Below are 21,164 nucleotides of genomic sequence, written 5' to 3' on the forward strand. Positions count from 1 at the left end.
AGCCAGTGCTTTAATAACAGAGGTATTAGAAAAGGAAAATAAAGACAGGACAGGAGGGATGTGATTACGACTGAAAACTGCACTTGTCAAAGCATTGCGGCTCCAATCTTGGCTAATGCAAATCCATAACTCATACACACAAAACGCGTGCGCTCACTCCCCTCGTACAAAATGTTCCTCCACGGATATTATTGAGTCCCTGACACAAACACAAACAGCCCCTCGCACACTTATTGACGGTGACGCACGCGAAAATGCACAAAACACACCTCATATGGCATCTCTGTCACACCGGCAGCGCTAATTGCTCACCACACAAAAGAGGGAGATACAGAAAGAGAGAAAGAGAGAGAGAGAGAGAGAGGTGGGAATCTGTGCTGTCGTTACCCATCAGTGCTCTCCTCCTCCTCCTCTTTTCAGCAGCCTCCTCTCTTCGTCCTCTCCTTCTTTTCTCTGCACCTCCTCCTCCTCCACCTCCTCCTCCTCCTCTTCCCTTCTTCCTTCAGTCTGTTACAGGGAATGACAGCACGCTCCCTTTCCTGCTCATCTGACTTCTCTTCTTGCTCTCCACCTCCGTCACTTTTGGCTCCTCGTTCATCCCCTCTCCTGTTATAACCTGATGGGCGTCTCTCTCTCTCTCTCTCTGTCTCTCTCTCCTCCCTCCCTCCCTCCCTCCCTCTCTACTCCTTTCTCTCTCCTCCCCTCGTCCCTCGTTTGCCCAGTGGTGACATCACAGGGCAGTCTCAGGCATGCAGCCTGTTTATTCTGCAGCCCTCTGCTTTTCCAGGAACCAACGTCTCTCTCTCTCACACACACACACACACACACACTCACTCGCTCTCTCTTTCTCTTTCTCTCTCTCCTCACCCTCTCTGCTCTTTTCCCCGCTCAACCTGCTTTCCTTGCTTCTAAGGCCAAGGAAAACCCTCCACGCCGGTTTATAGTGCTTCAAATGTCTCTGCCTCCTTCTCACTTGCAGACGTCCCATTCGGCCACATGTCTCCTCTGCCCCACCCCACCCCCTCCCCTTCTACTTACAACAACCATATCTTTCTCTCTCTCTCTCTCTCTCCCTCTCGTGCGGTTTAATACTGTGTGCTCAGATTCCCAGCCTGGAATTTGCCAGCATTTCCCAAACAAATAAAACCACAAAATGGTTTCAGGTGAAGCCGAGTAAGGACTTTCCCCACAGGGAGGCTCCCCGGATATTTAAATTCTGGAGAATCATAATAAAATTACACATTAGTATTAAGGATAATTGTTTGTTATTGTTTCCAAATTACTGCATGTCTTGATTCACTGTCACAGTGTTGTACATCTGAATGGACATATTAACAGTCAAGGAAGTTTCTACTTATAAACATGCATTTTTCTTTTTATGTGATTATTGCTGATTTGTTGAACTCTTCTGTTCATTTTGTTTGTTTCTTACTTGATTTTGTTTGTATTTTGCTGCATCATGTTGTATTTATTAGTTTCTCTTTTTTTCCCTTTTCTCGACTTCTCCTGTCACATCTGTTTTTATTATCAGGTTTTGATGCTCATGTACATGTGTGTGCAAGTAGAAAAGCAAACATTCACAATGACAAATCTTTTGCCTCAAAGATGTCAAGAAAACCTTTAGCAGGCTCTGTGTGCATTTAGATTCATCAGTCCATCGACAATTCAAGTGAGAATGTGCTGATTTTCTTCATCTTGAAGGACAGCAACCTGAATATCTTTGGGTTTTGGACTGATGGTTGTGACATTTTTCACCATTTTGTGACATTTTCTTACCACAACAGCTGATTGGGAAATCAGGTTGAAAAGTTGCAGTGCAGTTCATTAACACCACATAACAAACCAGGAACTTGCATAGTTACGTCCAACCAGAAGCCAGGCTGGCTTCCACCTAACTAAGATAAACTCTGATATCAACACATCTTTGTATACAAGCAGTGACGTCAAACACATACCTCAGTTTACTGATGCGACGGATAGAGGACAATATGGGGGCACTCGAATAGAACCAAAACAAAGACCAACGTGCCATCTCAGGGGAGTGCGGAGTCTTATGCAACTGACCACTTCACCTGGATCAACACGAGGGCTTGACCCCAACGCTAATTTATCAAAATGAAGGTATTTTCTCCAAATAAAGTTTCCCCTATCATCTGAGGCCTGATTCAGCACAGACGTCAGAGAGAAAAGGCGAAGGGAAACAGAGCGGAGACCTCACATTTCTGTTCCTGTTCTCTTGTTTCCTTTTGAGCTTTTAAAGTTTCCTTAAGTTTGATATGGAACATTTTTTAAGCATGAGAGGGAAGCTCCGCGGCAGCATGTAACTCATGATTTAAACATCTCAGAGCAAAAGTGCCTCCACCTTTGTCCTTTAACGACATGGACATTTGGACACCCTCCTCCACCACCTTCCCTTTCAGCATGTTCCTCTCCTCTCTCCGCTCCATCCTTGTTCTTCTTGCCCTATCTTCCAGCCCTTCCCCGCTCTTAGTAGCTCCCTCCCACCTTTCTTCCCTCCATCTCCCCGCAACAAATCACAATCTGTTTACAACCCCTCGGGCGCACTCCACAACTCTTCTGGCTCCAATTGCAGATCTATTTATACCAGACAATGCAGAGGGCTGGCGTCTCTGATTTGAGACTCGGTTCGCCGAGTGTATATCCCACGGTCTGACTGCTTGAGCTCCACACTCGTTAGGCTTAATAGATGTCATACTGAGCCGAGCAGAGCTGTTTAGAGCGGCCTCAGTAAAATGTGGCTGAGATCTTTTTTTTAAACCATGCAAAGAGATGACAAAGAAGGGGAGATATTCTGTAAAGGGTTTCACAGTGAATTTAGCAGCATGGCGAGATGAGAGGCAACAAGTAGCACATCTGTTGATGGTGGAAAAAGCTGCGGTCGGCTTACTGATTTGTCTCTGAGGGTGGGTTGGGTGAACATCAGCCTACCTTACTTTCTCCCGCTGACTCTCTCAGCTGCTCTGAATTAGTTTTGCCTCCATGAAAGCTCAAACTCTTGGAGATGATAAGAGCCTTTGCTCGGTTATAACCAACGTTGCAGCAACGACTGATTGCGATCTGGCTCCGAAATGGCACCATGACCTCTTAAAAAAAAAAAAAAAGACTCTAACAGGGTAAAGGGAAGCAACAGGGAGGGGCGTGACGCAGGGACGTGTCGAGGTGCAGCGAGTCCTGTTCTGCCAAAAGCAAGCTCCGACTTGTCGCGGTGTCAGTGACATCATGCAACGGTCTGCAGCGTCGCAGCTTAGGAGGAAGGAGATGGATGAATGCAAAGCACAGACACAACATGTGAGACATAGAGATGGGACGACGTGTGAGGGTTCAGGTGCAGTACGTGCACATCTCGGCCTCTGGACCAGGACTTAAGTTGAACACGTCACACCTTGTTGCCCAGGTTGATGCTGGCATGAAGACACTGAACACTTTCATGTCAAAGCAGTTATCAGATCCATGATCACACCATTTCTACTCCTGACTCTGCAGCTCCGTTTACACATGCACTGCAAACCTGAAATTTTCTGTACATGTGCGTGTGAACGTCAGACCAGACGTTAAACGGATTTTATCCTGCCAGCTTCCTGATATGAAGTCAGAGTGTGTGCTGCATGTGTGAAGGGTAGACCTGATACTCATACCTGATACTACTAAAAATACAGATGCTAATAGTGCTCTATATGCAATCAGACATATTATTTCTTTACTTTATTTAGTAATTCCTGTGGTTTATAATGTCACAGTTTAAATGTACTGTTGCTGTTTGAGGCTTGGTTTTCAGAGAGCAGACGTATTGAGCTCTTTTTCCTGAATGTCTGGGTACTTTTTGGTGATAATTTGGAAAATCCAATAAAGGTAATTATTTTCAAAGAGAGAAAAGAGTGCGAAATGGCCGACTTCAATCTGTAGGTTTTGTCTAAAAATCAAAAGTATTACATTGACAATATCATACAAAATATAAAAAGTTATTCCGCACATTGGAAAAACTAGAACTACACCAACATTTTCCATTTTTGTTTCTGATAAATGACATCTCCTTTACAAGAAAATGATTAGCCGAAGAGATGCTGATTAATTTTCTGTCTGACAAATGTATTAATTTAAGCTTCAACAAACTTGTCATAAGGTCAAAAAAAGTTCAAGCGTGGTCATTTAAAACAACCAGTGCTACTCTGAGTGAAACCAAACTCAGGTGTTTACTTAGAGTCATGTTGCCCGACCTGCAGGTGCAGTGACCACTGCTTTGCATGCTAAAAAACAAAAGCAGTGGTAGCAAATGCATCCACCAGCATCTGATTACATTAAGGTTATACAACAAAGCTTTCAGGACTTTAACGATGCAACAATTACATTTTGAATTTTCTATGAGGGAAATATACTGAGGCTGTACTCGCAGATAGATGCAACAGAGTGCACTATAAATGCTCTTAGACAGGTGCACTCTCCTCATCCTGTGAGCAGCGGATCCCAAACAGCGCGGGGGTCACACGCACTACCGGCGTGGAGGCCCCCCCGGCGGCTCCGTATCCAAGACAACAGATTTCGAGAATATCAGATGAAGTCACTCCAGCGCATTTCAATATTTTATCAGCCTAGCCGGAGGCACGCAGAAAATAACCCCAACAAACAACATGAGAGAACATGTGAAGTTTTTGCAAAGGTTTGGGACAAGATAGAGGTGCTCCAGGTCGAAGTAAAGATAAAACTTTGTTGTTTATTTCTTCTCCTACAGCAACAGGCTGGCTGGGCTCACTGCTGCTAGAGTACTGACTTACTTACTGCTGCTCTGTGAAATCATAGAAACCTAAAGAGCAGCACAGGGAGTAAATTATGAATCGGCCTTTTACTATGTTCATTATTTTTTAAGGGGAAAATCCAAATTGTTCTCCGTGGTATAAAATGAAACACACAGAACAATTTAAGCCTTCCTGTTATGGAATTAGATAATGCATTATGCATATATTACCTCAGACTCATTTCTCCTTCAGATTACCTCATCTCCATCTGTGCCCCTTTCATTTCTATACCCTCGCCTCCCTCCGTACTGCTTCATCTCTGCTCCCTCCTCTTCCTCACACCTATGATTTGTGTTTTCATTTCCACTGGAGGTAGAGGAAGCTGTTGTAAATAACGCTTGGTGATATTTTGAGCAAAGGAGACAGAATATTTGCAGCAGATGGAGATTCAGAGACTTTTTTTCAATGTTTTCTGTCCACAAGAGGCAGCTCAAAAAAAAAAAAAGGCTGGGATTTGTTTTGGGACTATTAAACTGTGTCAGAAACTTGCAGCGAACACATCACCAAGATGCACAACTGCTTGTTCTGCTGTATATTTTTGGCAGCCATTCCTCTAGAGACATCCAACAACAGTTTCACATAAGCTCCCAAACAGAGCGCCTACATTCAGGGTGCTGGATTTTCATTCAACAAAATGGCACTGTGAGATAATACAGCGCACAGGAGTAAACATGGACTCTTCTCTAGACTTGTGGAAACCTATGAACTATCAATTACACACACCACACGCTGCAGATGACAGGACAGATGACTATCTTTAAAGTGAGGTCACTTGTGAATTATAATTGGGCTGAAACAATCACGCCAACCGGACACACATCCTCGGAAGAACACCTATGCATGCAAAGTCGCAAAGGATGTGGTTAATAGTGAAATCACGTAGATGCACACACACAGACACAGGCTTTGGTTTGTAGAAGCTCATGCAGACGCACACACGCATAAATAAACACACACACATAGAGACCAACCTGTTGGGATGTGGTTGAGCGCCGATGTCTTCAGAACCTCCAGCGGCTGCTCCTTTCCCAGGATCCCCTCTGTGGGAGAGAGAGAACACTCCGCTTCAAATATGGTCCGCAACATTGAGACGAGCTTCCAGCAACAAGAAAAAAACAAAAAAAGCCCTGCTGCTAATCAGGCAGTTAAGACCAGTCCAAGAGAGCGCGGAGGGGGCTTCAGGTCATCTGCACAGCGGCGAGAGCATGCCGCGGTGCCGCTACCGCCACCTGAGCGACCGCCTGATCCATGACCGGTGGTGGAAGAGCGGAGCTGTGAATTTGCAGGGAGGATGGTGTGGGGTGGTGGTGGTGCTGGTGGTGGAGGGGGGGATGCTCGGCTGCAGAGGTGCTCTAAAACGAGCTCGAAATCTTGAGGGATGCCGAGGGAGCAGCCTTCATCGGCTCGCGTGTTTAGCTCGTGTGTGAGTTCGGCGTGCGAGAAGGAGGGATGTTGGGGCTCGACTGATACTGCCTGTGCTCAGCATAGCAAATGTGGCTGGCAGCAGCGGCAGAGAGGGATGGTGGGGGGTGGGGGTGGGGGGGGTGAGGGGGAGAGGAGGAGGGAGGGAGAGAGGTAAAAATAGCTCACCCTTTTGTGTATAACAGCACATGCGGAGCGCACACACACACACACACAGAACGCATACACATGCAGACACAAAGACACAGTGCTGCTGCTGCGCTCCTCTCCTGTGTGTGTGTGTGTGCATGTTTGTGCATGAGCGTATGCATGTGTGTTCGTGGGGGTGTGTGTGCGCGCAAGTGTGTAGGCTGTAATTATAGTGGCAACATGAAAAGGCTTTTGTAGCTGCCGAGCCCTGGGAAGACATGGCTATAAAAAGCAGAGCGACAGAGAGGGGTGGTGGAGGAGGAGGAGGAGGAAGAGGAGGAGGAGGACGTATCGGGGGAGAGGGGGAAGACAGAGGTAAGGAGGGGAGAGAGGAGGAGGAGGAGGAAGAGGATGAGGCGATGGAAAGATGGAGGAAAAACAACAAAACGGCGCAAAAAAAGGGAGGAGAGCAGGGAGGATGGAATTGACATGCATCGCGAATGCACACAAATCTGTGGCTACCGACACACACATCCTCGATATGTGTATGTATTTTTAGTAATCACAAGCACCTGAGCCATATATATATTCTGAGCACAAGGCTTAAAGACATCTGAGGTGCACAAACATGCAATTATTCCTTTGGATGGGAGATGAAAACCCATGTAAAATCCCTTTGGAGGAATAAAAAGAGAGGAAAACAGGAGAGCGTCTCACTGTGCATGATCTATTTCTGGAATTCTCTCTGGACCAGACTGGCACAGACACACACACACACTTAATTAGCCATGAAGCTGGAGGATGCATCACACGCTGATTATGTGTGTGTGTATGTATTCGTCTCGCACTACCTTGCATGAATGGTTGCACCCCTGATGCACCAATCTCTACGAGGACTTGGGTGTGGACTTGGGAGCATCACGTTTGGTCCTGTTCAAACGGATCTCAACACACATGGGTTTGTTTTTTTTTCCAATAAATCCTCTCGCCCGGTGATTGCCAGATATCGCTGCCTTGATGTATTATGGGTTTAAAAAACAACCTCAAAACAGGTGCCATTCAAATTTAGAGTCAAACTTTTACGAGGCACCGGCCGGGGGGGGGGTCAAATCTGCGGTCTCGCCTACGTACACAGTGTCAGACTTTATGTAAAAGGTGGGGAAATATTGCAAGAGCAGACAGGTGGTCACACCGCCTCATACGTCCCTGCCTCCCAAAAACAAACAGATCCACATCAATGATAGTTGATATCTCTTGATGAGCCTATTCAAATGACACGCAGGCTGCTGGGTTTTGCAATGGAAATGAGGTGCATCTGCGTGTGATGACACCTGTGGCTTGGAAGTAACTCTACGCCTGTTTTTGCACAAATCGGTGGTAGCAGCTTTTACATCCCCTGACTTAAGTGCGGCAAATTGGGCAGGGGGAGGGCCCTTTGTCTGCGGTTAGTTAGACAAAGTGGATACGCTTTCAGTCCTAACCGCGCGGTTGATACCTGAGATGCACGTGGAGGGGGAGCACAGGTGCGTGTGGACATACACACATCCGTTAAGAGTCAGGGGAGGAGACCTGGGCCAGAAGGCGTCGTAATGAAGCAACAAACCACATACACAACCGCCAGACACTTGCAGAGGAGAAGTGCCCTATACCTTGGCAACAGGGTCCATCAATCTTGAATGTAGCCTAGTTACCCAGCAGCCCCCTCCTCCCTCCAGCTCCCTCCAGCTCCCTCTTTCCTCCCTCCCTCCTTCTCTGTCTTTCTCGCTTTCTCTCCCTCCATCCTCCTCTCCTCTTGGTCCCACTGGGTAAGCATCGGGAGACGGGGAGCTATAAATAGCCTCGGCTAGCCTCAGGCAGAGAGTCAGTCAACTCAAGCTAATGCAGCTAGCGCTCGTCAAAAACATGCATGTTATGATCGGCGTTGTAAATGGGGAAGGATGCAGGAGTAATGAGCTAACCAAATGGCGGAGAGCTCTGTCTGCTGCATTGCTGAATGTAGTTTTGTGGCAGCATGGGGAGACAGCCTGACCCTGGACTGCACACTGTATGTTGACAGAGGTCTTTGTTATGTAGGAGAATGAGAATGAGACATCTGTCTGTGCTGCTGTGGCGTTTACAAAGAGACGAAACGACAGAGAAAGAGAGGAAGGATGCTCCAGCCTCATTACATTCAGTGCACTTCCGTTCTGGCTGCTTCGTCCAGGGTGACTCCGGCGAACAAGGTGATCCAGACAGGAACAATACGATTAATCAAACACGCCTCTCCTTGAAGAGCCTTTTCCTCTGGGTCGCAAATTTGCTTCCCGAGGGCACCGGCTGACGTCATGGCGACTGATAAAAGAGAATGGGTGACCCCTGTGTGAGCCGCCACCAGTTCGCGTCCCATGAGCAGTCAGAAAACAACCATGTGACCCTCGTTTCATGCTGGCAGAGTCAGAAAAACACAGCGGTAATGCGATTTGGCATGGTGTCAATGTGCTTCTTTGTACTTCTCTGTGAATGCCGTCATTTGATATAAAAACACAAATTAGTTGGGAATTGGTAATTAGACTCTGTGTGTCTGTTGCACGTCCATAGCACATATAAGTCGTGAGGTCAGCAGACCAACTAAGAGGCCAAAGAACTTGTCTATGAACTCTGTAAAAGTAGAATGACATTTGTTAAGGGGATAATAAAGTGTACTGTTATCGTATCGTATTGTTATTGTGTTGTACCATGTTGTATCCTGTTGCATCGTATCGTTACTGTATCGTATCGTAAAACTGCAGAGATATTGAGGCTTGAACTGCATTCACCAACTCACAAAAACTAACATGCATGGGCATAAGCTTCAGAATCAAAGTGTTGGTTTTTCAGTGTCGGCTCAGATGGTAATGCCTGTGTTAAATCTGCAGTTCAGATTTATGAATTTAATATGACCGTGACTGTTGGATAAGGGGTTGTATGTGATTTGTTAGCTCATTTATAATTCAAGGAGTGCGAGTTTAGAACTACTGTTCAAAAAGCAGCAAATTTATGGGCATAAGCTGCAGCTTGATTAAGAGAGAACGGTCAAAGCAAACTTGAGCTGTTTGATCCGACTTCAACAAATCATGTGAGAACTAAACAGCATCTACTACTGCTGTTTTATTTATATAAGACCAAACAGTAAGTCTGAACTTTGACAATAAGACCTCTGACTGGTGTGCTCCTGTTGTCTAAACAAATTACATTTTTGAGAGGAGTTCAAGGTTTGAGTGCACAACATGATGCAAGCTGGTAGTGGCCACGCAACATTAATTACACTATGCCACAAACTATGTAGCGATGTTGTAACACGCGTTCTTGCAGCCAAAGTCCAAAGCTTTTGAGCATGATTGACAGAGAACTGCATTTTAACCACATAAGTCAAGCTGTGGAGTGTGTTTCTCTGACTTTTGCTCAGTGCATTCTGGGATAGACTGCACCCCCCTGCTGTGACCCAGCGTAGCAACTACTAGATATGGGAGATGGACAGATGCATGAATTATTGAACTGACCTACACATGCCACTTTTCATATACATTATCTTTCTTTATCGAGTGAGGTTTTCCTATATTTAGTGAACATTTGCACACAGTCGATTCTTAATGGACGTCCATGATGGTGCTACACTTGGTTGCTAGGAGATTTGTGATGCAACTGTAAAGCCTCAGTAGCTGGGCCTAATGCCTTACAACAACAAACACCCACAATATGTGAGATGACAGTTGCTCTGCAGCTACTATGAATACAGAGTAACAGGTGCTCCATTTTAATATCTGTTATGTTCTTCAAGACTTTATCAAGTGTTCGTATATTTCAAGTCAAGATCATACTTTGTATAACCGGAATATTTCCTTGATGTCCAAGCCAAACATTAATGCTTCGTGTCAAGCACAGTGGAACACCATGTCAAAAGGCACAAGGATAGGCCTCCAAGGCGGCAGTGTAAACCGTAATTGCCACTGACAGCTCGTTGGCAGAACACAGTGTATCCAGTTTCTCGGCTGGGACGAGACAAAAGACACAGGGACAAAAGACGCGTCCCATTCCTTTCATTAGCTCATGTTCCCTCTCTGCTGTCTCTCCCTGTCTTACTACCAATTAAAAACAGAGTTTTTCAAACGCATCTGCCCTGTTTAAAAGGCCATGATTAGGTTTTTGGAGGGGGAAGGGATGCAGTGAGACGAAGTGGGCGCTGCACCCCATTTGCACAAGGACAAAGCGGAGCTTGCACATGTAGGGAGTCAGCTGTTGTACAAGAGACCCCCTGGTTTTGTTCTGGGATGGACTGTTAGTCATGTTCAGCCAAGTTGGTGGCACATGGGAGGTCAGAACTGACGAACAGTCTGGCTGGCAGGAACCTCATCTCTGTTCACCGGGTTCAGCAAGAGAGGGAGGGTGCGGCACTGTGGGAACACGCCGCTGAAGTGCGTTTTGCAATCTGCCACAATTTCGTAATTTGGTTCTGTAGGATAGAAACAACATGTCAGCACAAGTGGACAGCAGACAAACGTGACAATAAGGCTTGAAATTACCCTCAATGAGGCTCATGCTCGCATCACAATGACCGCCACACAAAGGAGGCAGCGGTTGTGTCATGCATGCACTCGTCCCGTGCTCCATTTTTAGCTGCACAACACAAGGCAACAAACCGCTCAATCGTAAAGAGGAGAATCAACACAGGAGACCAAAAATAATGATTGTTTGTTCGCCATGCATGCACGTGCCCATATCTTGTGTGTGCGTTTCTAAAAATAGACTCCGGGATAAGCCGGGCCCTCTTTATTGCAGCGAAAGCTTTTAACCCCTTCACCCCTGGATTTAAGCAGCGTGATGTGTGATTGCGTGCATTTGGAGGAGGGCATGAAAAGGGGTTGCTGAACTGGTCTGAAATGGAAAGTAGGATGAGAGAAATTAAAATTTAATGCATGAACTATCCATACACTTTGACCATATATTCATGTCTCCATAGGCAACCTTTTATCTTTAACTTTTGAGAAGATGACTGATAAGGAAGCTTTGTTTTTCATTGCTCTTCTCAACAGTTATATCTGCCACATGCCCAGGGAAACTACAGCCTTATTGTGGCAGCTCTATTGGAGCAGTTATGAATTATGTGTCTTGCTCAAGGGCACCTCAGTTCCCTCCCCTTCTCTTACTGGGGAAAGGGAATGTGCTTCTCATTCACCAGCCTGTAGAAGCCAGTGATCTTCCAGTCCCACGTCTGTTCCGTAAATCTCTATGCCACCGCCGCCCCGTTAATAGTATCTGGCAGGTGTAATAAAAAGCAAATCCATAATATAGACTTATAGCCATCCAGAGATCTGTGTGCATACTGTATTGTAGTGTTTATGAAAGACAGGGGTGAGACCCAAAGATGGTTCAGATGAGGCAAAAATGAGGCCATCAAATCATTCTGAGGAGATTAGCATCCAAAGCCGGTGGTTGACAATCCAAAATCGTGAGGGGAAAAGACATGAATGGTAATTTAATATGTCAAAATCCTAAAGAGAAAAAACATATCCCTGAGAGAAAACGTTTTTCAGTCACTGCCATTTATAATAAAGATAAATATAAGTCTGTCAGCAGCAGGGAGATAGCGTAGCAGCCTGTGTTTTATTAGAGCCTGCCCTAATAAACCTACAAGATTAGTTTTTGGTCACGACAACAATTACCTTCAAAGTACAAGACCCAGAGAGAGAAAACTAGACACTGCCTATGGGATTTTTTTATCAACACACAGATAGGACTGTAAGTACAAGCAGGGATGACACAGCAGAACGTCAATCCAAGAGGTCGCGATCATCAAGGGTATGAGTGTTTAACACCTACGACACCCCTGGGACTCAATTTGTCAAGGTGACGTAAGTTAAAAATGGTGTATTTGTCTATACATACATGATTCTATTGTAACGTGCGTTACAGCGTTTTGTGTCCCTTGTGTCAGTTTTCCCACACCAGCAAGGGGAGCAACCCTACACCCGGGAATATGCACATGTGTGTGTCACTACCCTGTCTGTAGTACAGTTTACGTCAGCAGCAGTCCCTCGCCATCGCTGCCAAAACTCCCTACTGACCACATAGTAAAAGTGCACTCACAAGACAATAATCAGCAGACATGAGAGCGGTATCAAAATTCTGATCTAACTCTAGGCAACGAAGTGAATTAAACCTCAAAATTTTAAGCCGTTCCTTAAGATAAAACCTAATTAAAATGATAATTGCAGCAGTGAGGTCTGTAAAACTTATCTGTAAAAAGCTAAAACACAATTTGGTCAAACCTGAGTTATGACCAGAATTAGATTTTTGACATGTTTTACTATTTGACACATGATTATGCTAAAGAAATCTGTCATTTCTGAGAAAGCAGTATGTAAAGTTTACCTTAGAGCTAAAAGCATGACAGACAGTGAAGGCAAGAAGGCTACGTTAGGCTAGAGCTAGCAATTAGCTGGTGAGTTAGCCACAGCTAGCTAAAGCTAATTGGATTTACTCTTAATGAGGAAGAAGCTCAATCAAACCAGGGTAGAGATAAAAAGGAGCAGCACACTAAGCTAGCTCTGCTAAAAGAAAACTAGCCTAGCTTAGCAGAGCAGCAGTGATCTCTATCTCATCCCCTCACCCCAGTGGAATTCACATGTTTTGATGTGGTCCTGCTGCCCTTAAATCACACATACAAATGTATTAAATTATAGATTTATTCAGTTTACAAGTTCAGAGGTTTTGTTTCCCTGCACCCTGAAGATTTTCCAAAAGGTGGCACACAGTGCTGGATGTAAAATGCATGTAAGGTCTATGATAAAAATCTAAAAACTAAATGCATATAGCTGATCTTTAATCATATAGTAGCTGTATATGTTTTGAAGAAAATACTAGATTATTTACAACTATGAATTGCAAAGTTGGCTAACCAGCTTCAAAAACAATCATTTCTCTCACCATCTCTGCAGTTATTGCTCTCTGCCTTTGAATAGTAGTATACTTATTGAACAGAGCAGCAAGTTGCATTTTTTTAAATTTTCAAATCAGCATTACATCAGATTATGCTCTGCTTACCCTCAATCGCCTGACACCCTCAGGAAGAGATGACAAGTCACGACCAGGAAATGAACTCTTAAAACATGTGGCCTTACAAGCTTCAGTGTCACCTCATGCTGTACTGTTTGTCTTGATTTAGGGCTTATGTTAACTAGGACAGCAAAACCTGTGTCCATAAATGTAATATTGACTGATACAAACACAACTTGACACCTTTGTACAAGACATAAATCTGCATATGCAAAGCAACATATCTGCAGATGCCTGAGGCTTGAAATGACTTATCAAATCTTGGGTACCAGCCTAAACGATGCAATCTCCTGACCCTCCTCATTAGTGTTTATTTTTACTTTATTTCATCCCCCTCGCTGTTTTTGTGGTGTTTCACGGCTGTATAAACCTCGAAACTGTTGCGCTTGTAACCTAGATACCGCTGAGCCTTCGAGGAAAGGAGCACTGTGTCAAGTTCACCAGTTCAGAGCCATAAAGGGTGCTCACGCCCACACAGACCCTGCAAAATAAAGCAGTAAAAATCTAATCTGAACATGGTTTATATCCTGCTGTATATGTTCTTTTGATAGTGTTCACAGAATGTGTTAATTTTTAATTTTTCCACACAACAATGTAACGTTCAAATCTCTCATTCACAAATAATCACTTATTGTACCTGGCACTTAGTTACTAACCACTTACTGGCCTCTGTGTGTGTGTGTGTGTGTGTGTGTGTGTGTGTGAATGAGTCATGTGCAGACCCAGTTCTTTCTCCACTGGTAAACACTGCAGACTTTCCTGGAAAGCCGGTGTACTTCAGACTAAGACAAAAACAAATCATTGCCAGCCAGTGGCATCACCTTCCCTCTTTAATAAGACACTGTAACACCTGAGGAAGCTGGCTGCTCTTTTCTTCAACTTCAGTGCTCACTTTCACTCACAGTTAATTCTGCCTGCAACAGCGAAGCAACTGAGATTCAGAGATGATGGTTAGAAAGGATTGACATGAGTGATAAATATGGACCAACTGTTCTAAGAAAGATGGGGATTCACCTGCATTCATTTTATTTCTACTCTTATTTCTTCAGGTTTTCCTTGAACTGTTCACCCATCTGCACATTACTCATTGGTTTCCAATCAGAGATTGCCTTTGTTCTTGTCACTGCCCTTTCTCTCCCTCCCGAATGTGGTCTAATCCCACAGAAATGTGGTTTTGCTGCAGTCTCCCTCTCTATCAGTAAAGGAGGAAACCAAGCTTGTCATGAGGAACTGATAAGAGTCCTTGGCAAGTGACCACAACCACAGAGATGCCCCTAGAAAATCATGAGAGAGAAGCTAATGCCTCGAGATGAACCCTGAGCTGAGTAACAGATGATGTACAGGAAAATGAACCTTTAGAGAGTCAACTGGAATGGCACTCAGAGGAGCGCATACCTCTGTCAAGGCCAAAAAATGCAACGTATCTGTCAATCTCTAGTTTTAGAAAACTAAAAGGATCTTATCTGGATCTGCACCAAACTGTACAAACTCATAGATCTCAACACCATAAATACGTCTGATTTTTTGTATCAAGATCCAAACATTAGTTCCTGAAAAACTGGCAAAAACATCTAAATTCTTATTTTACAATGTTAAAGAAAGTGCACCTAAATCTAACAGGCTCTTCTCTGGCCCATGCTCCATCCCTCCATGACTCTTTTTGCATAATCTTGCTCACAAATAAACAAACAAAGCCACAACAGACTAAAGACACTGACCTATTTTTTACTCTAAGTTATTCATTTATGGTTCCATCCAAACCAAAATTCAACAGAGCAGAGAGGGAAACAGATGCTGTGATTCAAGCTTTGAAAATAAACAAAAATATTTTAAAAATTTGTTGTTTTCTGGCTTCTTCGACTGAGCCTAAATTTTTGCTAAGCAGGTGGCGCTACCATGTTACCACACTCATGATTTGAATCTGTGTGTTGACTTTTTATTGAATATACTGTACTCCATATTTATCCTCACTGCCATCGACGAGAGCAAATCACCCAGAGTGTGACATTTACAGAAACCAAACATGTTAGCTCTTTGCTAAGAACAAGTGTAAAACAAATGTCGTCAGCTAATGTGCTAAAGCTCTCAGCACACAGAGTAATCACTCCTGTGCAAACACTCCAGCCTGTTTGCAGTTATGCCCCGCAAAAAAAAGAAAAAGACTGATGCGAGGGCCTTATCAGCCTGACCCCTTTTGTTCTGGGAAACATAAACCCGACAAAGCGTTTTACATTTCACTTTTCTAAGAAGAGAATTATGGTAAATGATATTTAATCTAAAAATCCCACTGCTGCTGTAATAAAGAAAATGAGTAAGTCCTGGATCAAAAACATGCGTGCTAGTAAGCTCATTTACAGATTACAAAAATGGCACACAAGCATGCACGCACACTCACCAGCTAGAGCTGCTGCATGAGGGTGAACACACACACACACACACTCAGAGCTTTACTTACAGGGCTGGTACATGATTGGAAATAAGTGCAAAGCAAGCTCAGGAAAAAAGAAGTTGGCAGCTTTGGATCACACTGCAAATACAAAAGTACAACAAAGCTGTGGATCTGAAAGTCTCATTGTTCACCCCAAGAACAAAGCCAATGTTGTCTAATTACACTCAATGTAAAACAAATTCAACAGTGGCAGGAGCAGACAACCCTGATGCAACCTGAAGCCACAAGATCAATTTCCCCGCATCTGTTTCTCAAAAGGACAATTATAACAGAGAAATCGAGCCGATGCATCTCTTCAAACAGAACAAATTCCTCACCCTGCACATTCTCACTTCTGTAAACATCCCCGCCACGAACATTTTGGTGAAAAAAGAAGCCGCAGGACAAGCTTGACAAGTGCCACAAGGCCAGAATGTTGCACATTTCTTCACATTTCATGTCTCTAAATGTGTCTTGGCTGCCTGTTCTCTGTCTCTCCCTGCGCGCCGACATCCAACGAGAGCGTCTCCAAGCTGTCATTCAAACAAGAGAAGCAACACCTCAAATTGACGCCCACACTTGGCAGCACTCTGAGGACCCAGATCGTCTCCTCTAAAGGCTTTTCAGAGGCAAACAAGACAGTGAGAAACGGCAGCTGCAGGTATGAATCGTCTCTCCTGGACTCGCGCGGAGAGATCACAGTTATTTTCGTTTTGGTGAGAGGTGAGTTAACACGGGTGGGCGGGTGGGACCTGGGTAGCCCTCTTTGGCCCTACTGTGAGAAGCAAACTGTTGGGATGAGAGGCAGAGGAGGAGGGCAGGGTGGGAAATTAAAAATAGCTAAATCTTATTATATTTTGACAGGAGCTGGTTAGTTTATCTGCTATATCAGCTGCTGCGGCCAATGGCCAGAAAAGAGTGAAGTTTCCTGCCTTGGCTGTGTTCAGAGCTGGGCATTGATTCAATATCGTGTTTGTCTTCTTCCAACTGAATCATATTGTGATAGAATAATGAAAGAGGTATCATTTAACAAAATTATAGAAATCAAAATCAATTATTCAACTGTGAAAAGACTGCTTTAATTTCATTTTTAGTGGGGGTTTTTTTATTATACACATGATGTTCAAGGCAGGGGCCTAATGAACAAACCTGGTGAGTTGCATGATGGAAAACATAGGATCCAGGGACTATAAGTCAGGATATCTCAGCCTCTGCAGCTTCATTGGGACCATTTTTTAAAATCTGTTTCTTGAGAGTCCATTTTATAGGAGTGCAACGCTAACAAATTAAAACTTAATGATTTAAACCCTCCATTCACGACTTTAATTTTAAATATCACAACTCTATTTTAGGACTTTTCAAAGCCCTCAGGACACTCTTAATCATAATAATTTTAGCGGAGGACTGCAAGAGTCCGACACGACCGACTTGATTTAACTTTTAAGACATTTCTAAAAACCTATAACTTCTAAATCACAAAAAGAGCCGAGAAACAAATTAGCAGCTTTGAATTTAAATATCATAATTATGTTTTAAGACTTTTCAAAGCCTCAAGGATACAACAGAGCTGTATATAAACAAAATACTCATCAAAAAATGAGCTGAAAAACAAATTAAGGGAGGAATATTATAGTCTGGATGTCTGGTTTAATTTTATTTTTAAGACATTCCTACAAACTTCTAAATCACAAAAGAGCCCAGAACAAATTAGCAGCCCTCAATTTAGATGTCGGTGTTGTACGTAAACAAAATATTTATTCAAATGTCTGATAAAACTAAAAAGCGAGTTAGGAAAGGATCAGAGTGGGCATGACTGGTTTAATTTCATTTTTCTAAAAACTTCTAGGCTCAAGACAAATAAGAGGAAATTTGTTGGGGAGTTAAGAGCATCAAGACGTTACTGTATGTTATCTTTGATTTCAAGGTGATAAATTGATCTTTGACTATTTAACATGTCACTTAGTAGATATTACTGGATACCAATGTCAAAATCATTTCTTAGGATTAGCAGGGCATTAATTTTGCCGGTGCTGGCTGTAACGGAGATGAGTGAACGTGTGGAGGAATTAGAAAAGGCTGTCTAATGATAACTGCTGAGCCGCACTAATCCGAGGTTGATCTAACAATATAATGCGCTTGGCCCTACTTGGGGGAGAGGGAAAGTGAGCTGACACCACAGCAAGATGTGAGATGGTGTGTTCAGACGTGTCCAAGATGGAGATGTTGGAGGGCTGAGGGCGCCGAGGCTGAGGCTGCAGCTTGCTCGTATCCCTCGGGGGCCCGGTGGTTACCTCAGCTGTGGTATTTATAGTGCACACACTCCCAGGTGTACAAAGCAAACACGGTCGACACTGTCAGGTACCACACCGACCAGGGCAGGAAGCTAACCTTTTCATCTGCCAGCTGCTTACCGAATTATTTATCAGCTCACTAAAACACAAGCCAAAGCTTCTAAACTGAGCTTGATTAGGTGTCAAAGAGGAAAGTAGACTCTCTTAATGAGCCTCATGTTATGGACTTTTTTTCCTCTCACCCTCTGGAGCTCATTCATATTGAATCAAGCCAATTAACAGCCATAAGACCAGATTAAAATGTTTTATTGCGTTTTAGCGAGCCGCGATCTGTCTGTGTTCCTAATCAAAATGCTCACATATATCAATATGGCAGATGTAGCAGCGGAGAGATTTCCCTTAATGTGACTGTACTGAGGAGCTAAATTCTCATTACTCCACACATGACAGTTACAAATTTTATTGAGGATTCCCAGTGTGCTTCTGCAGCAGTGATGGATCGCTGTTTCTTCAGTGCAGAGGCTGAGGAGATGCTACAAAATTTAATCTACTGTCACTTTTAACGCCAGAGTCCCAACAAGAGAGTTGATTTTTGTTTCATAATTTAAAGGATAACGCCAGGATTTTTTAACCTGGGCCTTATTTTCCCATGGTTCTGGGTGCAAATGATTGATAGGGACAAAAAACTTTTAAATCAGTACAGTATTGAGGAACAACAATGTACCACTGTGACCCACATTTAACAACTTCCATCTGGATCATTGGCACATTAGACTTTTAAATGCAAAGCTAATTTCCAAAAACAGAAATGAACAGCTGCATGAAGTAAAAAAACAAACAAAAAATCTGACTTGACTCTAGATTTTGATTTTTTTATATATATAAAAGGCAAAATCAGCTGGATGCATCAGTCTAACGTTGCCATTTATGGTCACATGAGATTGCTGTGCAGTCAAGCTGTGATATTGTAACTTTAACTGTGTTTTTAGCACAGAACCGGGTACAAAACAAGCATGTATAACGGTAATGACTGAGGTCTTACCTTGGTGGCTGTGTGATGTCATCACTGACAGGTTGGTGAGGTGGGTGTCCACGCAGAACGGCAAGCAAGCACCTGGTTTGGTGTGTGTATTGCAGAGGATTTGTGTGTGTGTGTGTGTGTGTGCAAGTGCAGATGTGATTTAAAGGGTGGTAATCAGGAAGCTGTTATCCTGCCAAAACTGTGGATGTCTGGTAGTGTGTGTGTGTGTGTGTGTGTGTGTGTGTGCGTGTGTGTGTGTGTGTGTGTGTGTGTGTGCGTGTGCGCACGTATATGTGTTCAGGCTGCTCCAATGCTCAGGACAGTCCGTCAAGAGTCCCTCAAGGCTGGAAACAGGAAGCAGACGTCCAGCAGCAGCCAATCCCCATGAGGCTTGTGATTTGGTTAGTCCACTCAGAACGTCTGCTCGATGTCTATCACCGGTACAAACCTATCAGAGAGGATAAAAAGAATCATGTCACTACTTTTATTTAAAAAAAAAAACATCTTGTAGTAATACCAGTCCTCATCTGATATTTGAAGGTTTTTATTTACACTGGATGAGCTGAGGGATCAGAATCTGTCTCAGGAGAGAAAAAGCTGGATAGGTAAGCTATTAATGTCTCACACACAGCTCATCTTCCAGTTATTTATAGTATTGATCTTTTCAGTGACGCTAATTTGGAGATGACAACTGTTGAGTGAAGTCTTGGATTCTGCTTATAGCATAAAGCTGATATTGCTCTTGAGTCCATCAAAGTGATTAGATTTCAATTTTAAACAATCCAGGCCTGTAATTTAAGATTATTTTATTGATTAATCACTTAATCATTTGGCCTATAAGATGTCACATATCACAAATTACCCGTACCTTAAAAAATGACTTTACAGCTTTTGTTTTGTCAGATGAATGGTCCAAAACCCAAAGATATTCAGTTTAATATCATATAAGACTTATTAATTATTCAATAATAGGTGATTTAATAGTCAGACTGAAAATGCTACCTAGCTAACCAAGGGCCAGGGTAACACCTGGACTTTTAGCCTTTTCTAATCCTTGTGTACCATATCAAAATACAAAATAACACACCTAAAACACTGTCTTCTGACACTGATGAGAGCTGATAATAAAAACTATTTATTTTTAGCAGCATCTTTCAGGTGTTTATGTTTCTTCATTTGTCGGATTAAGGAATCCTGCTTCTTTAAATTTTTTTTTTTTTTTTAAAGTAAAATAGTGTTCCCATGCAGATCCAAGACCACCATCGAAAACTCAATACGACCTCAAGTTCGACCTCGTGCTTACACTGCAATAAGCTGTAAACCAATCAGGCAATAAATTGCTTGTCCCGGACATAGTTTCTTTTTGACTAGGGCGCTCCAAGATTAAGAAATAATATGGAAAAAGTAAGATGTATTACTTTAGCTGCAGAAAACGGCTGGAAGAGGCTCATTAGTTTCATGAACATGTGATTTTTACAGTAGAAACTTCTGATTCATCTGTTTCGTTTAAGAATAAATGCTGTTTTCTTTGTTTTTGTGACTAACTGATTAGCCTTTTTGTCATTTCTGGAAATAAGTGATTGTTCTTTTCTTTGTTTTTTGCACAGTAGCCTGAATTCCTCGAGCCTGGAGCAGGAGTGTCAGATGTAATCACGGTTCGAGCCCAGAGCATCAAGGCGACTTTACCACCACAAATAGAAGGGGTAAAACTGCCCAAGGGCGAGGTGGGTAGGGCGGGATGGGGTGGGGGCAGCGGCTGGGGCATGAGGGGGGTTAGTGTGCACGTTCACGCCCTTGTGTGTGTGTTGGCAGAGGTCCTCAGAGGCAGAATGGATGTATGTGTGTGTGCATTTAAGGGAGGGGGTTCAAGACAAGAGGGTCAGACAGTGCAGCCGCAGGACAAATTGCCCCCAAAAAAGTCGGTCACTGCACAGCACAGTGCACGCACTCTTGCGCTTTGTGATAGAAAAGCAAGGCAAGGAGGGGCAGGA

The 21,164-nt window shown here is 43.5% G+C and overlaps 1 protein-coding gene across 5 annotated transcripts in view; it reads right to left on the reverse strand.

The window, feature by feature from the left end:
- The window catches only part of LOC108892827 (histone deacetylase 4), a 63,153-nt gene that overhangs the window by 33,130 nt on the left and 8,859 nt on the right, over window positions 1-21,164 (reverse strand). For 4 of the 5 annotated variants that reach the window (XM_018690557.2, XM_018690556.2, XM_018690555.2 and 1 more), the window contains exons 2-3: window positions 19,195-19,621; window positions 5,783-5,851 (exon numbers count right to left, since the gene is read on the reverse strand). In XM_018690557.2, coding sequence (XP_018546073.1) covers window positions 5,783-5,851; window positions 19,195-19,216 — 91 coding nt within the window. In that variant the 5' untranslated portion in view covers window positions 19,217-19,621. Of the gene's footprint in view, window positions 1-387; window positions 654-5,782; window positions 5,852-19,194; window positions 19,622-21,164 lie in introns of those variants that run through there. The other variant, XM_018690562.2, reaches the window with a different exon arrangement.

Source organism: Lates calcarifer, linkage group LG7_2, assembly GCF_001640805.2.
Source record: "Lates calcarifer isolate ASB-BC8 linkage group LG7_2, TLL_Latcal_v3, whole genome shotgun sequence".
NCBI lineage: Eukaryota > Metazoa > Chordata > Actinopteri > Centropomidae > Lates > Lates calcarifer.